This window comes from Pristis pectinata, chromosome 16, assembly GCF_009764475.1.
Source record: "Pristis pectinata isolate sPriPec2 chromosome 16, sPriPec2.1.pri, whole genome shotgun sequence".
Lineage (NCBI taxonomy): Eukaryota > Metazoa > Chordata > Chondrichthyes > Rhinopristiformes > Pristidae > Pristis > Pristis pectinata.
In genome coordinates, this window is record NC_067420.1 from 16,791,037 (window position 1) to 16,812,572 (window position 21,536).

Here is a 21,536-nt window from a genome sequence, read left to right on the forward strand (position 1 = left end):
AAGTACAAAATCGCCCTAAATTTCGGATTCACTCCATCGTGAATTAATAACTGGAATAGCAATACCTAATATAAATGATATTCTATATTATAACCATATCAGCAAATAAATATTGAATCAAATATTATTTCAGTCTTCTACTCAGGCAGCAGGAAGTGCATGTTAAAGTTGCAATATCACTTTTGTCAGTTCACTATAATTCAAAACCATGGTACTGTATATTAAATCTGGCTGCACAAACTTTTGCAAAATTTCTTTGCTTTTATATTGGCATTTTTGACCATTAGTATGCAAATTCTGAATGCAATCAAAGGAAATTAATTTCTACAAGTCAGTTCCTCCATTAGAAATAAGCAGTTAAGGAGTCTAGTTTCAAGACTTACTTTAATCTCAGTTTTTGATCTCCATGAAGTCCTTCCTTTGACACATCAGTTGAATTTGGAGTCGCAGCATTAATCGTATTCAATTACATTGCTTATTAGTAAATTATGATTTTGTTACATAGAATTCAAGGAAGTTGCAGTTTATATCCTTGAAGTAGTTACCTAGAAATCCATTGGTTTAAGGCCAGTTTTATAAGAGCAGAAATTTGGGTCTCTGGGGCTCCCTTATTGGTATCCAAAGTGGTAAACAATAATTGGACTTTGCACTTATACTTGTTGGACACTTCTGCAAAACCAAGTTATCTCAGTCATGTGAGGAATGTAGAGGGAGAATGTGGGAGGAAGTGCTGCAAGTAATGAGGCAGGAGATGTTGATAGAGAATATAAGAATTATATTTTCATATTAGCTGCTCTTGAATTTCTTACAATATTGCAGCCCCATCGTGGGTATTAAGCTCTAGACATTGGCCCCTTCCTTTCACCAAAGGAGGTGTTGGTTGGAAGGCTTTCTGCCTCTTTGGGCCAATAAAATCTCCCTTCTCCTGTCCACCCCTAAATGAGAGCCTGCAATTTGGCATCTGGATGATCTATCTGGGCTTCTTCCTATCAATTTCCCAGATTCCCATGTTGGCTGTATCCAGAAAGCACTTCTCTATAAGAGCTGCCAGCTACCTTCAACACTTGTTTGGGGTGCTTTTTCTCTCTCCTCTTCACCCCCATTACACACACTACTCAATGAAACAGGATGGGTGTCACTGGTTGCACACCTGGATCACTGTAATAAGGTCCTTGCACAATTTCATCTTGTCTCTACAAGTATGTAAAGTATTACCATCATCATGTGATGCAAGCTCAGTTCCTTCTGATTCCAAATTAGATGTAGATTGCTGAATGATGCTGATGACTTTATGTGGAACTCTTGCCCCTTCCTTGTAGAGTCATTTTTACAAGGTGATTTTGCACAGATTAACCCTAGAGCAATTGATTTTCTATTATTTCGGGATGGTATCTCTTAGTATGTATGGATAATATAGATCTTCAACCTTCTATACTGTAATGCAAAATTTGTATTTATTATTGAACCTTGAAAATGTTATGAATTCATATCTTTTTTAAAAAATGCTTTGTGCAAACCACTTTCATTATATGAATACGGCCTGTTGGACAACACTGTTAACTCTCATGAAGGATCTTTTCATCACTGTTTCCTGACACACTGATCTTGTGTGCCCAGTAGCAATCCCAGTGTAAATTTTTCTGAATCACTGAATTCTCCATAGGGAAAATACAATATGATCTTGGTAAAAGTGGATTAGTTAAATCTGTTACTCTCCTTCACTTATCTTTACAGTACTCAGTCAACTTTCACATTAACTGGGCAAACTGAATGTACTGATGGAAACTAAGCTTCTGTATAGATGCATGGTATATATTGTCCTGATTTTATACACTTGGGATATTATGAATTTGCTTCATGGTTTTGCAATCACACTGTCTACTGCCAGAGTAGCATATTTATTGATCTATGCAGCAATCTATTTTTAAAACTATGGCAAGTTTATTTTGATCTGGCCACCAGATGCACAAGAACAGCAGTGGAAGTTGGCCATAGAAGAAAATGAAAAAATGATTTTTATTAAGATTTTTTTGTAATTATGCATTCTTAACTATGTTCAAATATTTCTTTCAGAAGGACAACAGATATGGGAGGTAGAGGCAACAGTAGATAAAGATAAAAGTCAGCCCGTAAGTATGAAGCTAAAATATGCTTTATGGTCAGACCTGGTGTGCATGAGTGAAGGGAATCTGACGATAAGATTTTCCGTAAACATTTAACAATAAAAAGATGGCTTAAGATGTACTGATTGCTATTGACAAACATATGAACTCAAAAAGTATCAGCAATGATAAAGCACAACTTCATTCTATTCTGAATGCAATTAGTTTTATTCTTGCTTGTTACTACAACGATGAACCTATTTTTATATAGCTGCAAATGAAGGAAACTGTGAACCTAATTTAGTCCATCCATGAATTGTTCTCTTGCTTAACAGTAAAATGCTCCTTGACTGAAATTGAGCATTTTTCAGTTTTATGAATTTTTATGAAGAAAATTTCTCAGTCATTTTGAACCCTTGCATCTTCAGTTCTTAAGATGATGGAACACCATTCCCACACCTTTGTTAATGCACTGATGTGAATAACGTGCATGAATCTGATGACCTGATTTTTAAACTCTAAGAAGTGAAAGGGGAGAAATTCACCCTTTGTCACTAATGTGAGATGGATGTGAGAGTATCAGCCTCCAATCTACTCAGCTCCCACCTTTCTGATTCATTGATTTGACATTATGGAAAGAAGCTGCCATTAATGTGGCAGCTGAGTATTTCAATAATACATAAACCCTCTTTGTAGTATTTTGTGGTTCCCATAATGACATAGGGATGTGTGAGAAAGGCACCACATCACTGCAATATTTTTATCTTCTGTTTCTTTCTGTTTAGAACATGCTGTTTGTTGAAATTCCACGTTATCGGAACCAGCATATTCGCACACCAGCCAAAGTGAACTTCTGTGTTGTTAATGGAAAAAGGAAGAGAAGCCAACCACAGAGATTTACGTATCTCCCCACAGGTAAATGACTTGAAGGGATGTCAATGGACATCTATTCCATGAAGCTTAGTGCATTTTAACCCACAACAGTACTTAATTTCAGTCAGCATCAAATTGCTGGTTGGATGAAACATGTTGCCTTTCCTGCTTACAATGGGGTAAGGGGAAAAGAATGCCCTTGGAGGTTTATAATGCAACAGTGATAGTTGCATCATGTCTCCAGGCCAACTCAATACTATAACATATGTGACTTATGTGATACTGGGATATAACACTTTCAGAATTTAGCATATGGCAAATATTTAGAATAGAATATTCCAAACACTTGCCTGCCTGATGGAAATAGCCACACTGAAGAGAAATGCTGTATTGTGCAATGTAAGTTCTTTTATAAATAAAGTGCCATTTTTTGTTCATTCAAGTAACTGGTTACCCTCCAGATTCTTAGTGAATGGATGAGAGGAAGATACTGAAACACATGCTGCCTGCCTGACTCACACTGGAGTAAGGGAGAGAGGAAAATATTGCCCCAGGACTTGTATAATAAAGCAGCAGCAGTCTGAACCATGTCTCCAGGCTAACTCAATACAAATGTTGCTATGATTGTTTTTAACTATCTCTGAAGCTTGAGGGAAAAACCAAGCCACATTCAAACAAATACATATTGTGCATATTTTCTTCGTTATGTGCATGACTGGTTGGTTTTGCATGTGGCTAAGAGTAAAGAGGGAGGAAACTCCAATAACTGTTTCCAAAGGTTATTCATTGAGCTAGGGCTACTCAGCAAGTTTAATTGATTTGTCGTAAATTGATTTGGGTTAGTTGGAATCTTTAGAGAAAGTGAAGTATTTTTCTCACATTGTTAGAAACACCACAAGAAGAAAGGAATAGCACATTTATAACAACACACACAAAATGCTGGAGGAACTCAACGGGTCAGGCAGCATCTATGGAGGGAAATGGACAGTTGACGGTTCAGGCCGAGACCCTTCACCAAACATCGACTGTTCATTTCCCTCCATAGATGCTGTCTGACCCGCTGAGTTCCTCCAGCATTTTGTGTGTGTTGCTCCAGATTTCCAGCATCTGCAGAATCTCTTGTGACTACATTTGTAACAGTTGAATACAGACTAATAGCGCAACACTGCAACTTTATGATGAAGAAGCTGAGAGCTCATACGACTGTAAATATGTTAGGCATGGTCAGCATTATTGATTTCCATTTTCGTCTTTTATTAAATAACTATCCAGTTAGTGAGACACTTTAAATGAGTTCTGATTTGTAATCCATTACTGCGTTTTGAAGATATGAGAGAGGTTCTGCAGAGGCACAGAAAAGGTCCAGCACCCAAGGCAACTTAGTGACTTTCAGTTTCTTATCCTGGACTTCTTTATAGAAATGTACCCCATTTTCAGGACCAATAAAAGTACATTAGACTGGTTAAGTAACTAAAGACCATTTATGAGAGTGATCAGAACTGTTGAATTTGAAATACCTAAGAAGGGGTAGCACACTTAGCTATGGCTCTTCTGATATGAGTTTACCTGAGTGGAATCCTGGACTTAGACAGTTCGTTGGGATTGAGGATGACCTGCTTCCAGTCTGGTTCTGTGGATTCTGACAGGTGGGGCAAGAAGTGCCTGATGGGATGACTGGGTGGGTGATTGTGAGGTGGTGCACTCCTTCCACCATTACACGGTATTTGCATACTCCCAATGGATGATCATGAGACTCTTATTGCCAAAATCAAATATACATTATTTAATCCTATAGTCTGAGTCTATACCTTGAAGTTGAAGAAAGGTTTACAGTATGTTATTATTTTTCACTGATCTTGAAAAAGAATATCTTAAAGTTTGAAGTAATGTATGCACATGGTAAGATAATCCCTGAACCAATGCTTTAGGTGAAATCTCTTGCCTTAGAATTTGAAAGCTATATGGCCATGTTATAGGCATTAAGCCTGATGGGGAGGAATTGTACAGTCATTATTATGTAAATAAAATGCACCGCCTGACATATTGATATAATCAAAGAACAAGACATTCAGGCTTGTATCAAGAGCAGGCATTAGTATATTTGCATCTGAAAATAAAAGGCCTATCACCTGTTTAAGGGACCTGAAGCACAGTTGGGTTGCCCTGAACATAGACAGCACTAGGCCAGATGCAATCAGGGAAACCAGTCTTCCATGCAGTCTAACAGTGATTCAAGAAAAATGCTGCAAATTGCCAGCATAAAAGGAGATTATTAAAGAAATGCATAATTTAACGTAGAGATGGGAGATGGAGAGTTGTTCTTTCTGGTTCCAAATTATAACCAAATGATCGTCAGGTGCTATATAAGTCATCCCCTCGCCTCACACCATCTTTTCCTCATTGTCTGCCTTTCCTTTCAAGCACTTAGCTGCACAGATTGATGCAAGCAAATATCTTGATTTTTAAGAAACCAACTATTCAGTAAATGTTTTGTGACTACAGATTGCTTAGAAACTATGTATATTAATGAAGTCAATGCTAAATATGTTTATTATGTGATTTATTTCAGTGCCTGTCATTAAAACAGAACCTATTGATGAGTGTGAAGGTGCCATATTCTGCAATACTGTACATCACGGAACCATGTCTCAGTTTTATTATACACAGCAGGTCATGACCCCTGTAATGGTCGCTAACCCCACTTCCTGTCTTGGAGGAAGCATGAATTCCTGTCGTTCTGGATTCTCTCCACATGATTCTAAGTATCAGCAGCAGAATCCAATAGGAGCAGTCTATCAAAGATCTAAAGGTGGCAGTCCAAATCATCTTGGCTATCAACCATCTGCTGTAATGGTGCCATCAATTCCCATAATTCAAGATGCTCACAGATCTGTGTTGGTACATGCTGGGTCACCTGCCCAGTCTTCAATGCTGCACCAGTCTCCTACCAATCAATCTTCTCCGATAATTCATCATTCCCCAAACAACCGCGAGTCTTCTTCCATGATCCAAAATTCTCCAACCAACCATCAGTCATCCATGATACAACATTCCCCAACCCATCAGCAATTATCATCAATGATTCACCATTCACCTACTAGCCAGCTATTGCGATACAACAGCCACCAGGATTACCAGCAACAGGTGTATCCAGAGAATGATGCCCAAGTGCCTATTATGCGATCCACTACACCACAACCAGTACATCATGTGCAAAAAAGTAGTCCAAATCAATATCCAGCTGTGATTCAGCAACAGCAGCAACCATCCAATACAATCCAGAAGGTTTCCAAAAACAGGCCCTCACCAAGTCATCTTGCAACCTTGATAATGGATCCACAGGAGAAGGAAACTACAAGTTCTGGAGTCACAGTGAAGCAGGAACCACAGAACCTGGACCAGGCATACCTGGATGATGGTAAGGACCAATTCTTGTTTTAAAGACATTGGTGCAACTAAAATACAAGTAACCTTTCCAAATATGGAATAATTCTCACCCTGCCCCTAGAGTTATACGTACTACAGTACTGTTCTTAAAATATCTTGACGAAGACAAATTCTGTTTGAGTATTTTGTGATTGGTGAAAATGAGTGATATCAGTATGACAGGGCTAGGAAACTGAGTCCACCTCTGCTGTTTCTTGCTAATTGACAGCTTCCAGTAAAGATGTGAAAAAATTAAGTGCATTGTAAAGCACTCCCTACTTAACTCTGAAATGTAGCTTATGTCTTAACCACAGAATGATGCCTCCTCCAACCTGCTTGGTTACACTTAAAGTTCCAGTCCAGTTTTCCTTATATTTGAAACACTCCTAACATGAATAGACGACATGTTTTTTTTATTGTGATGTGTACTCACTGGAATTGAATGAGACTGCCTAAATTAATTTAACTTTGAAATTAGTACCAAGCAGAAAAATTACTTTGTCACAGTTAGATTCAGAACCTAATTGTGGAGATGGAAGTGTACAGAGCAAAATATTCCCCTATTTGTCATGGTAATGCAGTTTTCATGGTATAAAATCTGTCAGTTCTACCTTAGAGTTGTGCTTGCTTTTTAACAATTGGTGTCTTGTATATATTTATTTTATCCACAAACTAATTTGGGACTTTGCACAAGAGTAATAAGAAGCTTAAAGGTAAGTAAACAGTCGGTTGGTTTGTTATTTTACCCTGAATTTTCTAATTTGAATGAAATTAACTGGAGATTTATTTTGGACCTCACCATAGTGTAAACTGCCAGCATGTGTGAAATATTCAGTGGTAGGTGATTATGATCTCAGCTATGCCCTTGCTTGTAGAACCTAATGTAACTTCCTATACATGGCACTGGAGGAACATAATCAGTTGTGCTCCCTCTAAGTGTTCTTGTCTGAGTCCCCACAATTGGTATTTGAACAAATTGAGCATACTAGGGCTTGTGTTCTCAACCAGTGTCATGTCTAGCCCTTTAGGCATTACATTTTTAACTGATGTTTGTGTTCAGTTTTTGATAATACCTTCTAAAATACATAAACACATGCAGTTTTATTAGGTACATGAAGCTCATATGGAAGGATCTGAAAACATGAAGTAAAAAATCTGGAAGGTTTGCTTATAACATAGTTCAAAGGTAGAAGGAAGAAAAAAATTGGTTCAAATCCAAAACTTCTATTGGAAAGTTTTAGAAGACCTAAAAGATTCCATGTGCTAGATTTGCGATCTCTCCAGAATAAGTTGTTGGGAATTTTAAAGAAAGCTCAATTGTATTAGTTTATGTTTGCAAATGAATCATTCACAAATTGTTAACTTTGAACTATGTATTCTGTCAAAGTGCCCAAATTTCTTACATATAAATGATCATCAGTTAAAGCCCTACCTATTTTCCCTTCCAGTGCATTTGTGTAGCTGTCAGGTGAGGACAGGATTTGGTGTGGTTATGAAACCTTGAATGATTAAATTACTTCCAGACACAGTAGAGTGTAAAATCTTTACTTCATTTAACAAAACGTTAGTGTAAAGCTGACTTGGAATTACAAGCAGATGAGCCTTTCATTGGAGGTAGTGTGGTCAGTTGGAGTCAGACTCCTTTATCCTCAACAAACATGTCTACCAGGAAATATAGAGAGCATTTTAATTCCCAGATTCCTGGAAGCCATTCAACAGCCACATTTCCTAAATGCTACACTTTTCCGACAATTGGGACAACTCAACCAAGGAATCATTTGATGATCCAGGTTGGTAACGGGCAATAAAATACATACTGGATTCAATTTGCTTTTGAATGGATTCATCCCAAGTACTCTTGGCTGAACTTCCCCACTCTCAACAATTGTCAGCCTATTCAGACCCTTGTCTCCATTTAGAAGATTCTTCATACAGCTAGGAATAAGATAATAACCTAACTGGAGTGATACACTAGTACTTTGTGTTTATTCCTCTTTTCTATTAGTTATGCTCGCTCTGGTAGAAATAGTTCAGTCGGTGCCCTAGTTTCTCTCATACCAAGCTAGACCATTCAAAATATTGGTTAAGTGTTGGTGATAGGAAGTTCCTTGTGCACAAAATTTGCACGTTTGCAGTCAGTGCAAAGTTAAAAGGGATTTTTATTTCTTTTTTCATTTTTGTTGTGAATTGTTGCACACCCCTTATCTACTGAAGGCAGAACCTTTGAGGACTCTGCTTCCTCAAGTTCCAGCTACCATTGATATGATAACCATTGTTTGACTCATTGTCAAGAAGTGATTTGATCAATGGAAGCACCAAGCAACCCTGATTGTGTTCTCTTCTGCTTCTCTCATGTGTGTATTGTTTGCAGAAAGAGGGGACTGTAATCGGGAGAATGAACCTTCCTTGATTTAGTTGTCCTTCCTTTCCAGTTGTATCGTGAGAATTGTTCATGGTGAAACCAGGATACTTACCATATACTTAGACCGAGTTATGTCTTTTTGTACCCAATATGACTAACCCAATCAAGGGATAACAAAAGAGCTCTCAGATGCAATTTTAACACTTCTATATTGCGTAAACTACTACAATCAAACCCCAGAACTGTGGACTGGGTCTATGATAGTAAATGTGACCAAGTGTAAACACTAATCCTGGAGGACATCACTGCCTCTGATATACATGCAAGAGGTTGGACTTGCTAAAACAACACTGGAATCATTGAGTCTAGTGATGACAAAAGCACGGATGAGAATTTCATTGACAGATGGGCTAAAATACAGGCAGAGTGGGAAAAAACAATCGTAGTGATGATCATGATCTGGGTTTGAAAGTCAGCTCAGATAAAGACACTGAGGTTACAAGCAGCATAATTCAGCTTGAAGCGGTGTCCTGGAAGTGAGGTGGCAGTAGTGCTGAGGTAGAGAGACAAAATAAAATGGATTCAATATTACTTCAGTTCAGTTGGAGGAAGTTACAGCTCAGCCAAGACCTGATGCCATATAAACTGATAAAAGAAGCAGGGAAAGCATCAAGAGAGAAACAGTTGGATTTTATCAGCACACTTATGAAAGCTGACTCCATATATGTAATGATACTTATGTGCAACAAGTCGATATGGAAAAGGAGGTGGGCAAGGATTGATCCTTGGGAAACTCCAAGTACAACAGTACAGGGGCTGGAAGACACTCTGATGTTAAAGATACTTCAGGTACAATTACATAGTTAGAAGTGGAACCAACTGGGAGCTAACTGTTCAATGGAGGAGAATCAATGAGGACGAATTTCTAGGGGATCCTATCAAAGGAATATGTAAAATTGACAAAAGGCATGTTTTTTAGGACATACAGTATGTTGAGCTTCTTTTGTAATACAAGGTTGTAGCTAAAACTGTTAACTTCTGGAGAACTATCAAATAGCTTCTTAAGTGGAAAGCGAATTTTAGGTTAAAATAAAACCAAAAAATGATGAAATACTCAGCAGGTCAAGCAGCATCTAAGGAAAGAGAAGCAGAGTTAATATTTCAGATCGATGAATTTTCATCAGAATTGCTAAATACTTCCAGAAATACTTTCTATTTTTATTTCAGAGTTCCGCTTTTGTAGTTTTCTTGTTTTTCAATTTCTCTTTTTAGATTAATCATTAAAAAAACACAAGACAACCTAAAGTGCATACCAGTGATCCAACCGGAAAATAGGAGCAAGTGAAAAGAGACAGTTTAATAAAAATAATTCTCAAGTTAGCAACAGATATCCATTATCTGTTGTTATTATAAGAAGGATGTGGAGGCTTTGGAGCAAGTGCAGAAGATGTTTACCAGGATGCTGCCTGGATTAGAGGGCATGTGCTATAAGGAGAGGTTGGACAAACTTGGGTTGTTTTCTTTGGAGAGGCTGAGGCGAGACCTGATAGAAGTTTGTAAGATTATGAGAGGCATAGATAGAGTAGACAGTGGTATCTTTTTCCCATTGTTGAAATGTCTAATACTAGAGGGCATTCATTTAAGTGAGAGGGGGTAAGTTCATAGGAGATGTGCAGGGCAAGCTTTTTACACAGAAAGTTGTGGGTGCCTGGAATGCACTGCCAGGGGTGGTGGTGGAGGCAAATACAATAGAGGGATTTAAGAGGCTTTTAGGTAGGCGCGTGAGTGTGCAGACAATGGAGTGATATGGATTTTGTGTAGACAGAAGGGATTAGTTTAGTTAAGCTTTTAATTACTAGTTTAATTAGTTCAGCACAGCATCATGGGCTGAAGGGCCTGTTCCTGTGCTACACTGTTCTGCGTTCTCAACTTTACATATACAGGTGACGCCCCCCCCCCCCCCCCCCCCCCATGTTACGACAGTTCAGGTAATGGAAATTTGCCATTACAGAATTCACAAAAAAGGTCTTGCATATGGAATAAAAATTCGCTCTTATGAAACTTAAGCGAAAAAAAGTAAATAAATGAACACTTTTATTCAACTCACATTTCTTGATGCATGTACAGGTGATGCAGCTTTGTGTTCTGGAAAATTGCAATACGGACTGTTTTCTAGCAGGCCCTCCCCCAAATAACTCGAATATCTAACTCAGGGGTCGCCTGAACAGCAGACATCTAGCATGATTATCTGCTTGTGTTAACTATAACGCTATGATTGTGGAGCAGAAATATAGCAGATTCAAACATGCGTGGTGCTCATGTGTTATGTAGTCAGCCATAATACAAACCTCATGTGAACAGTGAAGCCTATTACTTATGTGGCAGACCATAATGCCACAGTCAAATCTCATAACAGTATTCTGTTAATATATAGCATCTATTATAATAAACTGCTCCTTATTAATGATCGAAGCTCCATATGTAGAGAGAAGAAAAACTTAAACCTCAATAAAGCGTTTTCCTTGAGAAGGAAAGGTTATTACTTCACAAGAGGTTTCAGTGTTGAGAGTTGACAGTATGGTCATATGATAGGTGATTGTTTATACCCACAGATAGTAACTTGGCAACATGAGTGATCACATGTTTTTCAGAAGATTATTGTTACAACTTGCTTACTTATTATAAATTTTATTGAATTTAATGGAATGCAAAAAGTTGCAGTGCACATATTCGTACAAAATCAGTGGATGGGGGGAGATCATATGATGTAGCCATGTTTTTAAAGGAACTTGCTTTGATGGTATATGGATCATAGTAAAATTACCCATATTTGTGAGTATTGTGGGCTCATATTGTTGATTTCTGTTTTTAACTGTTTTGCTGCTTTTGACAGATTAGAATCCAGGGAAAAGCATCCTCAGCATAGAAAGCTATGTTTCCAATTATCCTCACAACAACTTAGATTAGGAAAAATAAATCATTCTTCTCTTCCTCTTGCAAACAATTGGCTTTCTCACTGCTCTTTTAACTCTTATCTTTCAATTGGGAAACCCAGCTGTTAAGTCAAAGCCCACCATAGAAGATAATAAAGTGCATGCAAAAACAGAGGAATGGAGAAAAAAAGTCATCAGGAGAAAGGCTGAGCAAGCAAAATTCCACTTTTATTGCATTGGTTTCCAAGACATTTTTTTGACATACAAGATTTCCATCCTGTTGATGCTTTCATTCAGTGTCATTGGCTGGTCCAGCTCCCCCTGCAACTGGATCCTTGACTTTCTGACCAACAGACTGCAATCAGTGAGGATAGGCAGCAACACCTCCTGCACGATTATTCTCAACACTGGTGTCCCAGAAGGCTGTGTCCTCAGCCCTCTACTCTACTCCCTATACACTCATGACTGCGTGGCCAGATTCTGCTCTAACTCCATCAACAAGTTTTCAGGTGATACCACCATAGTAGGTTGTATCTCAAATAATGATGAGTTGGAGTACAGGAAGGAAATAGAGAACTTAGTGACATGGTGTCATGACAACAACTTTTCCCTCAATGTCAGCAAAACAAAAGAGCTGGTCATTGACTTCAGGAAAGGGGGCGGTGTACATGCACCTGTCTACATCAATAGAGCTGAGGTCGAGAGGGTAAGATCTTCAAGTTCCTAGGAGTGAACATCACCGATAGCCTGTCCTGGTCCAACCACATAGACGCCGTGGCGAAGAAAGCTCACCAGCACCTCTACTTCCCTCTAAACTTTCCTCTAAAGGGGAAATTTGGCATGTCCCCTTTGATACTCAGCAATTTTTATTGATGCACCATAGAAAGCATCCTATCTGGATGCATCACGGCTTGATATGGCAACTGCTCTGCCCAGGACTGCAAGAAACTGCAGAGAGTTATGGACACAGCCCAGCGCATTATAGAAACCAGCCTCCCCTCCATGGACTCTGTCTATACCTCTCACTGCCTTGGTGAAGCAGCCAGCATAATCAAAGGCCCCACCCACCCGGGTCATTCTCTGTTCTCTCCTCTCCCATCAGGCAGGAGCCTGAGGGTACATACCACCAGGCTCAAGGACAGCTTCTATCCCACAGTGATAAGAGTATTGAACGCTTCCTTTATACGATGAGATGGACTCTTGACCTCACAATCTGCCTTGTTTGACCTTGCACCTTATTGTCTACCTTCAATGCACTTTCCTGTAGCTGTGACACTTTACTCTGTATTCTGTTATTGTTTTTACCCTGTACTACCTCAATACACACTGTACTGCGTCAATGCACTGTGTAATGAATTAATCTGTACGAACAGTATGCAAGACAAGTTTTTCACTGCACCCCAGTACAAGTGACAATAATAAACCAATACCAATACCAGCTCCATTGGTACCACCAAGACATAATAGATGGTGGCTGGTCGTGATGAGTTATCACTCATGAAATAACTCATACATAACCCACACATGGGCAACGTGCAATGAAAACCAAGTTGCCCAACCAAGTGTTTTAGAGCAGACCACTGGCATACTGAAGCATTGCTTCTCAACCACACCCTACAAAGCAGGTGTCAAGATTTTTGGTGTTTTGTTGCATGCTGGCTCTAATTTACCAAATCATTGGCAACTGAGGAGCCGATGCTGAAGGATGATGTTGAGGAGAGGAGGTAAAGGAGAAGGATGGAGTGGAAGCAAAGGAATGCAGTAGGAACTATAGATCATACTTTTCTTTCTGGGCGGCCCTTGAAGAAGTCATCCACGAATTCACCCAAATGCAAATCCTGTAACCACAATCCAAATCCTCTATTCACCACATCTCAGACTGTCGTTGACCTTCACAGCCTCTGCTTGGCCAAAGTGCAAAAATGAAAGCCTACAAAATAAATATTGTAAACCAAGTTTATAATTTATGTTATATATAACAGAAGACAACTATTCATATGTTTTGGATTCACTTAATGCCTGTCTTCTGTGTGCTTTTGCCATTGCCATGCTACTGATGAAGGGCCAGTGACTTTCAGGAAAAGGTTGTAGATCCCTTTGGAGCAGCTCTGAGGTTAGAAGTCCTGGAATCTTGACACGAGTGGTAATAGTCCAGGCCTACTGATGGGTAGGTAGACAAATCCAGCCATTCCAACTGAGAGAACAAAAGGTTTGTAATCCATGGAAGCCTTGCCATTCCACCAGGACAGCAGCCCAAGCTTGCATGGAAACAGTCTGAACAGTGAGTGGCTCCTTAAAGCTATAACGTTGGCCATCAGACACGAATTATATGTGGGGTCACAAGTTCAGCCACCACTTCAAGGCTGAAAAAGATGGGCCCCAAGCTGCAAATCTAAATATAAATCCCTGTCTCAAGCAATGTCAGGCGCCTCCTTTGAATGCACATGTTCTGGTGCTTCTCAAAATTCACCAGATTTTTCACTCTGCGTACCCTTTGACCACCATTGCAGGCTGCCCCATCCAAAGGTTGTAGATGTTTGAGGAGTTAGGGTCTGGAGGAAAGTGGAGCTGAAGCCAAGATCAAATCAGCCATGATCTGACTGAATGGTAGTAAAGGCTTGAGGGGGCCACACAGTTGACTCCTGTTTCTATTTCTTTATTTCTTCTGTCTATACTTTGGTGGAGACATGGAGAATACTGAGTTCGTACAATTGAAGCTTTCAGCCAAGAGTGAACATCAGCACAATATTCGGATAAAATTCATAGATGAGAACAACTTACCTCAAATAATTTGTGTCTTCCCTTCTAATAATTAACTTTCTAGAATTGTACTTCTTGCAAGTACACAGTGTAACATTGCAAATCACACTTCCTCATTGCTTGAACTGTAAAAAAGAACAAATAAGCTAGATTGATACAGATACTCATTGAGCAAGTAAGTGGCAACAGTGGAAGTATTCCACTATTCCTTGAAATACTTAGCAGGATGTTAGCCCAAATACGTGGAATGGAAGCAAAAATTGACACCTGGTCCTCAGTGATAGCAGGAGAAGAGTCAGGTATCCATGCTTCTGTCAGCCCATTTATTTCTTGACTCAGTGATATAAACCATGTTCAACCTCTGGCAACATAGTGTTGGGGATTCTTTGAAACTAGGTCCCACAGTGGTTCAAACAGAGTGATGTCTGATATTTTGGGACCTCGGCTCCAGCTCATCCTAACTGAATGAAAATCTTTTCTTAACGCAGCTTGGTCATCATATGAAATTAATTTGGGGAATCTCAATCTAGCACCTTGTAGGTTTGGCCCTTAGCAAAGCATCATCCCAAAACAAACACAAATGAAAGGAACTGAACAATTTATCCAGGCTAACTAATGGGACCTGATGACTTGTTTAGGGTTCAGATTGGGCTTAGTCTCAAAAATATATAAATCCTTAGCCTCAGATCAGATTGCATTGGGCCAGCTGTTTACCAATAAATGCACTAAGGCTCAGTACTTTATTTCAAACCTAGTTCCCCACTGGAGCCTTACTGTTTTTTGGAATATATCTCAAATGTTTAAGGCAAAGAGCTGAGCATAGAAATAAAACAAGCTCACAGACAATCAGGTTTTTCAGAAGTATTGTTTAAATCATTGATATTGTAATGTGTAGAATGCAGCAATTAATCTCAGCTGTAGGTTCTTAATCTACACCTTCCTAGGTACATGGAATCACTTGTAGACACTCAATAAATAACATTTACAAATGAACTAATGACTTGAGAGAAAAATGAAGAAAATAGAATTGAGGCAAGAAGTTGTTAGCTAAAGATTCAAAGATAGCTTCTTTTTCATTCTAAAAATATTCAGAAGTGAACCCAATATAACTTGCCCCTTTTGGCAACTCATTAACCAGCCACTGGAATCAAAAAGCCACAGACACATTGTGTTGCCTGAATTCTATACTACATTTCAATAAAGCTAAATGGGACGTCAACTACAGTTTATTTGTCAGAGTTTAATTGCCAAAATGTCCAGGGACCTCTGAGAGTCTGAAACTGCTGTGGAACTGGAAAATTATTGCAAAAACACATTAACCATGAATTGATCAACACCAGGCATCACCGTTTCAAGTTGCAATATTGTACACTAGCAATGAACCTTCAGCAATTGTTTCATTCATAAGAGCCTTGAATTTACAACATGATGCAAGTCCTGATACACATATCACATTAATACAGCTGCTACTTGTCTGTGAATCCAGTGATTAATGTGCATCATGGGAAAGTTTGTTTTCAATAATTATTAAAAAAAATGTTGCAACCAAAGATCTCTTTTTAAATTTTCCTTTATAAATAAGTTAGACATAAAGAAATGATTTATAAAATAATGAGACACAACTGGCTTGGTTTCAGATCATGTACAGTTGTGATTCTCATTTCCCTGCTACATTAGAGAACATATTTCAGAGTGATGTACTCTACATTTAACAACTAATTGAGAGTTAAAATGTAGCATATTGTATTTTTGTCAAAATAATTAATCTTCCAGTTTCATTCTGCAGTTTTAACATGGTAAGTAAATGTAATTCAGTTATTAAACACGGTCAAATTATAGCATTGCAATGTTCATTTATTTAGGTGCAAAGTTGAACCTCACCACCTATGCCTTTGTTGGGCTAGCGTTTCCAAGAGATAAAAAGATAAGTTACTTTCTGTTGCTAACTAAAGACACTGGACTAAGTTTTATAATATTGGGTTAGTATTTTTGAATGTGTGGGCTTTAAACTCACTATCAGCAACATTAGCTCAGTCCAATGCACTGGTCCCTAGAGAGTTAGACCTATGCCTTGTCCCCTGTAGCTTTTATGCTCTCCTGAATTTTCTCCTTTGTAGATTCCACCTCAAAAGTTTCAGACATTATCGTCTGGGAAAATAAATCTTGCTAAATGACACAATGTATGCCCTCATTTAATGAAACCAAATGTTGTTCAACATTTTTACATGACTACAGCTAAATGAATGCAGCAGCTTTCAATAGAGTTGCAATATTTCTGCTCCATGTAGTTCATCCATTGAAGTGACTTGATCTTGCTTACAACGCACTCCTTTTAATGGTACAGAATTTGGAGGGCTTCCAGATCCTATTCTGAGGTTACTATGCTTTACATAAACTAATCTGCTGCAGACTGAGGATCGAAAAACATGTAACCTGAGACATAGGGTGCAGTTTTAACCCAGAGATGGAAGGAGAGAGGGGGTGGTGGTGGTGTTATTAACATGAATGTAAAATGCAGTCTCTGACCTAAATTTCAGTCCTTGGTAGCTCAGCATCTGGATCTTATTTAAGTGTAGTGTGAAGAAGGTGCAGAGCAGCTGCCTGTTTGGAAGCAAGTAGCAGGAAGAGAATTGTTGGTGGATCTTAGAAGAGGGAAAGGAAAAGTTCAGGATACGTCCCAAAGTGGAAGTGAATGAGCCAAATTCATAAAGGCTTAGCTGAATCCATGTGGCATGATTTACCATGCTTTTGGGCAGCCTTCAAACTCGCCTCATTCTCACAGGTCTCAAGGGCTGAATGTCTTTTCGGCCTGTTAGCTTATAATGGCCTGGGATTGTCCTCAATAGTCTCTGCCAGATGTAGGAAAAACAAGCAGAAATCTTACAAAAGAGCCTCCACTGTCTTCCCCCTGCCCCATAACCCCTTCAACCCCAGGTGCACGCATGCACACACATACAACACACACAGACGCGCACACACAGACACGCGTGTGCTCGCCCACACATACACACACACACACACACACACACACACACACAAAAGCTCCACTTCACCACTTCAGTTGGGATTTACAGGACAGTGTTGAACCCAGCAGATCCACAGTTCTGCCCCAGTTACTGACATTTCTCTGCCAATCCACACAATGTGTATCCTTTCTCATCCCAGGTATTGCAATCTTAGTGACTTCAGAATACAAGGATATGCAGAAAGAAAACTGGAAGAAAAATTACTGCCATCCTTACACCTATTATTGCATAAGCAGAAGTTTAATATTGTGTTGGGTATATAATTTAGAAAGTCATTGAAGTGTAGATCTTTGTCTAGGAATTAGAGTTCACCATTTTTGGTGTATTAAACAGGTGCCGAGGATAGCACTAAGGGCCATTCCCCATTAAAAAAAAATTAATGAATTTGAACATTAAATGCAGCTGCAGGGGTTTCACACACCATTCCTTGCACTAAAATGGGACCTCAGTGGTTCCCTTCAGGACTGGGTTTGCAGCTGCCATGTGACTGCCATACAGAATCCTCTCCATGTCAGCAGAATACAGCAGCAGAACAGGCTGCCCTAGCGAGAGCGTAAAACACAAGGGCAGGGACACAGTGTTGATCAACCTGACAAACATCGCAGCATCTTGTACTGAGATCCGAACTCACAAGTGCTGCGATCATTGAGGGAACTCACGGTGATGCTTGTGGATATGACATGAAAATAGAAAGATGAGTCTGCCGGAAACTGTGACTGAAGCATCAATGCCACATCAGGGACCCTTTAATTTACATCATTTTGCTGATCTGCTGTGGGCTCTGCACCTTGTAGCTCACACAAGATGGTAGATTATACCTTTGTGCACCAGTTTAGTTTGGTTATCCTGAAAGAGTGTAGATGATGATGTCATCTGTTGTATGACTAATACTGAACAAAGATCAGTCACGCTCAGGGGAATCACACCCAGAAGTGCCCAGGCCAATTTCTCACTGGTGGCTAATCAAAATGGAAATGATTTCTGTTGCAATCTAACATGTGTAAAACAATTTTTGTGCCCATAAAAACTAGATGTGTCCAATTTCTAACCATTAGAGGTTTATACGCATACCTTTTTAGTGGTAATAGCTTTGGGGATCTGCCTCAGTTAATTTCATCTGTGTTTCTGATGAGAGACAAAATGTAGAATGATGATCACCATGTTGGTCCCCATAGATTTGGTTTCATTTGTTCACAGGTTGTGGACTTCCTTGCAAGGCCACATTTATTGACCATCCCTAGGTGGTCCTTCCTGACCATGTGTGGAGGACAGCTGAGATTCAACCTCACATCAGTGTAGAACTGGAATCACATATAGGCTAGAATGGGTAAGGGCAATGAATTTCCATCTCTGAAGGAAGTTAGTGATCCATAGGGGATTTAACAACAAACTGGTAGTTTAAAGATCGTCATTACTGATTATCTGTTCTAAATTTTCTTAACAATTTGAACTAAAATCCATCATTTGGAATTTGAACTCTCTAGATCAGTTATCTAGGCTTCAGGATAATAGTTCAGTATCTTTGCCACCATGCCATTCTACCTTGATGCAGTTACTCAGAGGCTTATTTCTTTTTATGTTTTGTGTAGGGAGATAATAATAATACTAAAATCAACTTTAAGCTAACTGACCCATGCACCAGATAGGTTTTTATGTGGTCAAGAATTCTACAGCATAGCTACTTCATCCCTTAAATCATTTGCTACGTTTACTTTAAGCATAGATGCAATAGATTTATTGAGTTAACGAAGTGAAGGAAATGTTCTTTCCATTGTATAGTTTTTCATTTAATTTCCATAAATCCGATGCTTATTTTAATAGAATGCAAATGATTTGGCAACAGCTTTAACTTTGCCTTGTGTTCTTGATGTGGCAGCAGAAAAAAATTTCTTTGAGGAAGTCTTCATCCTTTGTGTTTTCCAATCATCTATGTGAGCCCAAACTAGAAAATTAATTTCCTGGTCTTTAACAATGATTTGTGAGACATTTTGAGGGAGAATTGGGAATTCATTGTGAAACATACCAGTATTTTCCTTTACTATCTGAGCTCCAATTCATTGTTACTAGTGTTGTAATTGCTGGTACTGGGAGGAGGAAAGAATGGTGGGAATCCTTGAACGTTGATGTAGCCTGCTTTCCATGCATCCACTGCTGAAGATGATTCCCTGGAAGTGGTACAAACATTGGAGTCATATGAGGCTGAAACTCTTACCATCATCTCTGACTATAAATCCTACATCATTTCTGAACTACCATTTTAAAAATAAATTGCCAAATAACTGCAATTTTCTTTTGTAGAAGAACCTTTAATAGGCTCCATAATCCCTCTAACTTCACCCTACTAAAATAGGATAGCTTGTTAAAGGGAGTATTGAAATTTTTGGTGGCCTAATCTGATATAGTCTGGAATTTTTCAAAAGGTTATTGAAACATTTTTGCATATTTTGTGCATAATTATTGCCCACAGATTGATACTAAAAGTGACATTTTTCTTCTCTCCTTGGACTAATGATCAAAGTGATATTGTATCTGGGCACTGTTCAAAGAACTTTATACAGCTCATTATTATTCCACTAAAGCTTTTGTGGTAAAGCTGATTACGTGGGTCCTGGAGTTTTACAATCTGATAGAACTTGGTGGTAACGGTAGTGTACAGAAGAAGGTAGATCTTGCTGTTTTATTGTAATAGCATATGCATTTAAATCTGCAGTGTCCCATTTTGTGGGCTTACTTTGGCTAGATTTCAAAATAGGAATTTAAACTGTGTACATATATTTAAATACATATTCAATAAATATATAAAATATATCTTCAGTAACTTCAGTTAACAAAAGCAAGGTTCTCACATCCTCCATGACTCATTTGCAAGTGCACTGAGTAATGTGTTATCTAGCATTAAAGACCAGGGTGGTCCTAATTTGAATTCAGATTTTTACTGAGTCCCCTGATGCCAGCCAGTGGTGAGGGAATGGTGGGTTTGGGCAGAGTGAAGGGGGAAGGAAACAAAGTCAGACTGCTCATTGGAACAAACAGAAGGGAAATTGCCCACGATTTCCACTCCTAATTTCTAACCCATGGCTTTTTGTACTTCATACATGAGGAACCCAAATCCCTCTGTACAGTGGCATTTGGACAATATTCGGCTTTTCTTCCTACCGAAGAGGATGACCTTAAATTTCCTTACATTATAGATCATGTGCTAAATTTGCACCCACTTGCTTAATCTAATCAAAATCCTTTTCTAGACACTTGCATCTTCCTCACAGTTTCCCATCCAATTTTGTATCATTAGCAAATCTGGCTACGATAATTTTGGTTCCTTCGTCCCACTTATCTAGACTGTAAATCGTTGAAGCAACAGCACTGATCCCTGAGCCACGCCACTAGTTACACTATGACCTTTTCATCTTGATTTTCTGTTTCCTGTTAGTTAGTCAATCATCTATCCATGATAATATATAACCTGCAAAGCAGACTTTTGCAATAACCTTTCATGTGACATCTTACTGAGTACCTTTTGGAAATCCAAATACACAGCATCTCCAATATCCATCCTGTCTGTTACATTCTCCAAGAACTCTAGTAAATTCGACAAGCACTATTTCTCTTTCATAATACCATCTCCCTTATGATTTTTTAAATGTCCTGCTGTTAATTCCTTAATAACAGATTCTAGCACTTTTCCCAATGCGGATGTTAGGTTAACTATCCTGTGGTTTCCTGCTTTCTGTCTCCCTTCCTTCTTGAATAAGGATGTTACATTTGCAGTTTTTCAATTTATTGGCACTTTTCCAGAATCAAGGGAACTTTGGAAAATAATGACCAATCCATCCATTATCTCCACATCCACTTGTTAAGACCCAAGAATGCAGGCCTTCAGGTCCAGGGAACTAAGCCCATTACTTTCCTTGTACCTTTCTCTGGTAATAATGGCTGTATAAAGTACCTCCTTCCATTTGCCTCTATATTTTCTATTATTATCAGAATGTTTTTAGTGGCAGAAGACAGATAAAAGTTATTTGTTCCAATTGTCTCCCATTTTTATATTTTCAAG

General features: G+C 38.8%; 1 protein-coding gene across 3 annotated transcripts in view; it reads left to right on the top strand.

The window, feature by feature from the left end:
* The window catches only part of nfatc2a (nuclear factor of activated T cells 2a), a 137,985-nt gene that overhangs the window by 77,446 nt on the left and 39,003 nt on the right, over window positions 1–21,536 (top strand). For all 3 annotated transcript variants that reach the window (XM_052031460.1, XM_052031458.1, XM_052031459.1), the window contains exons 7-9: window positions 2,074–2,129; window positions 2,888–3,017; window positions 5,545–6,393. In XM_052031460.1, coding sequence (XP_051887420.1) covers window positions 2,074–2,129; window positions 2,888–3,017; window positions 5,545–6,393 — 1,035 coding nt within the window. The remainder of the gene's footprint in view (window positions 1–2,073; window positions 2,130–2,887; window positions 3,018–5,544; window positions 6,394–21,536) is intronic.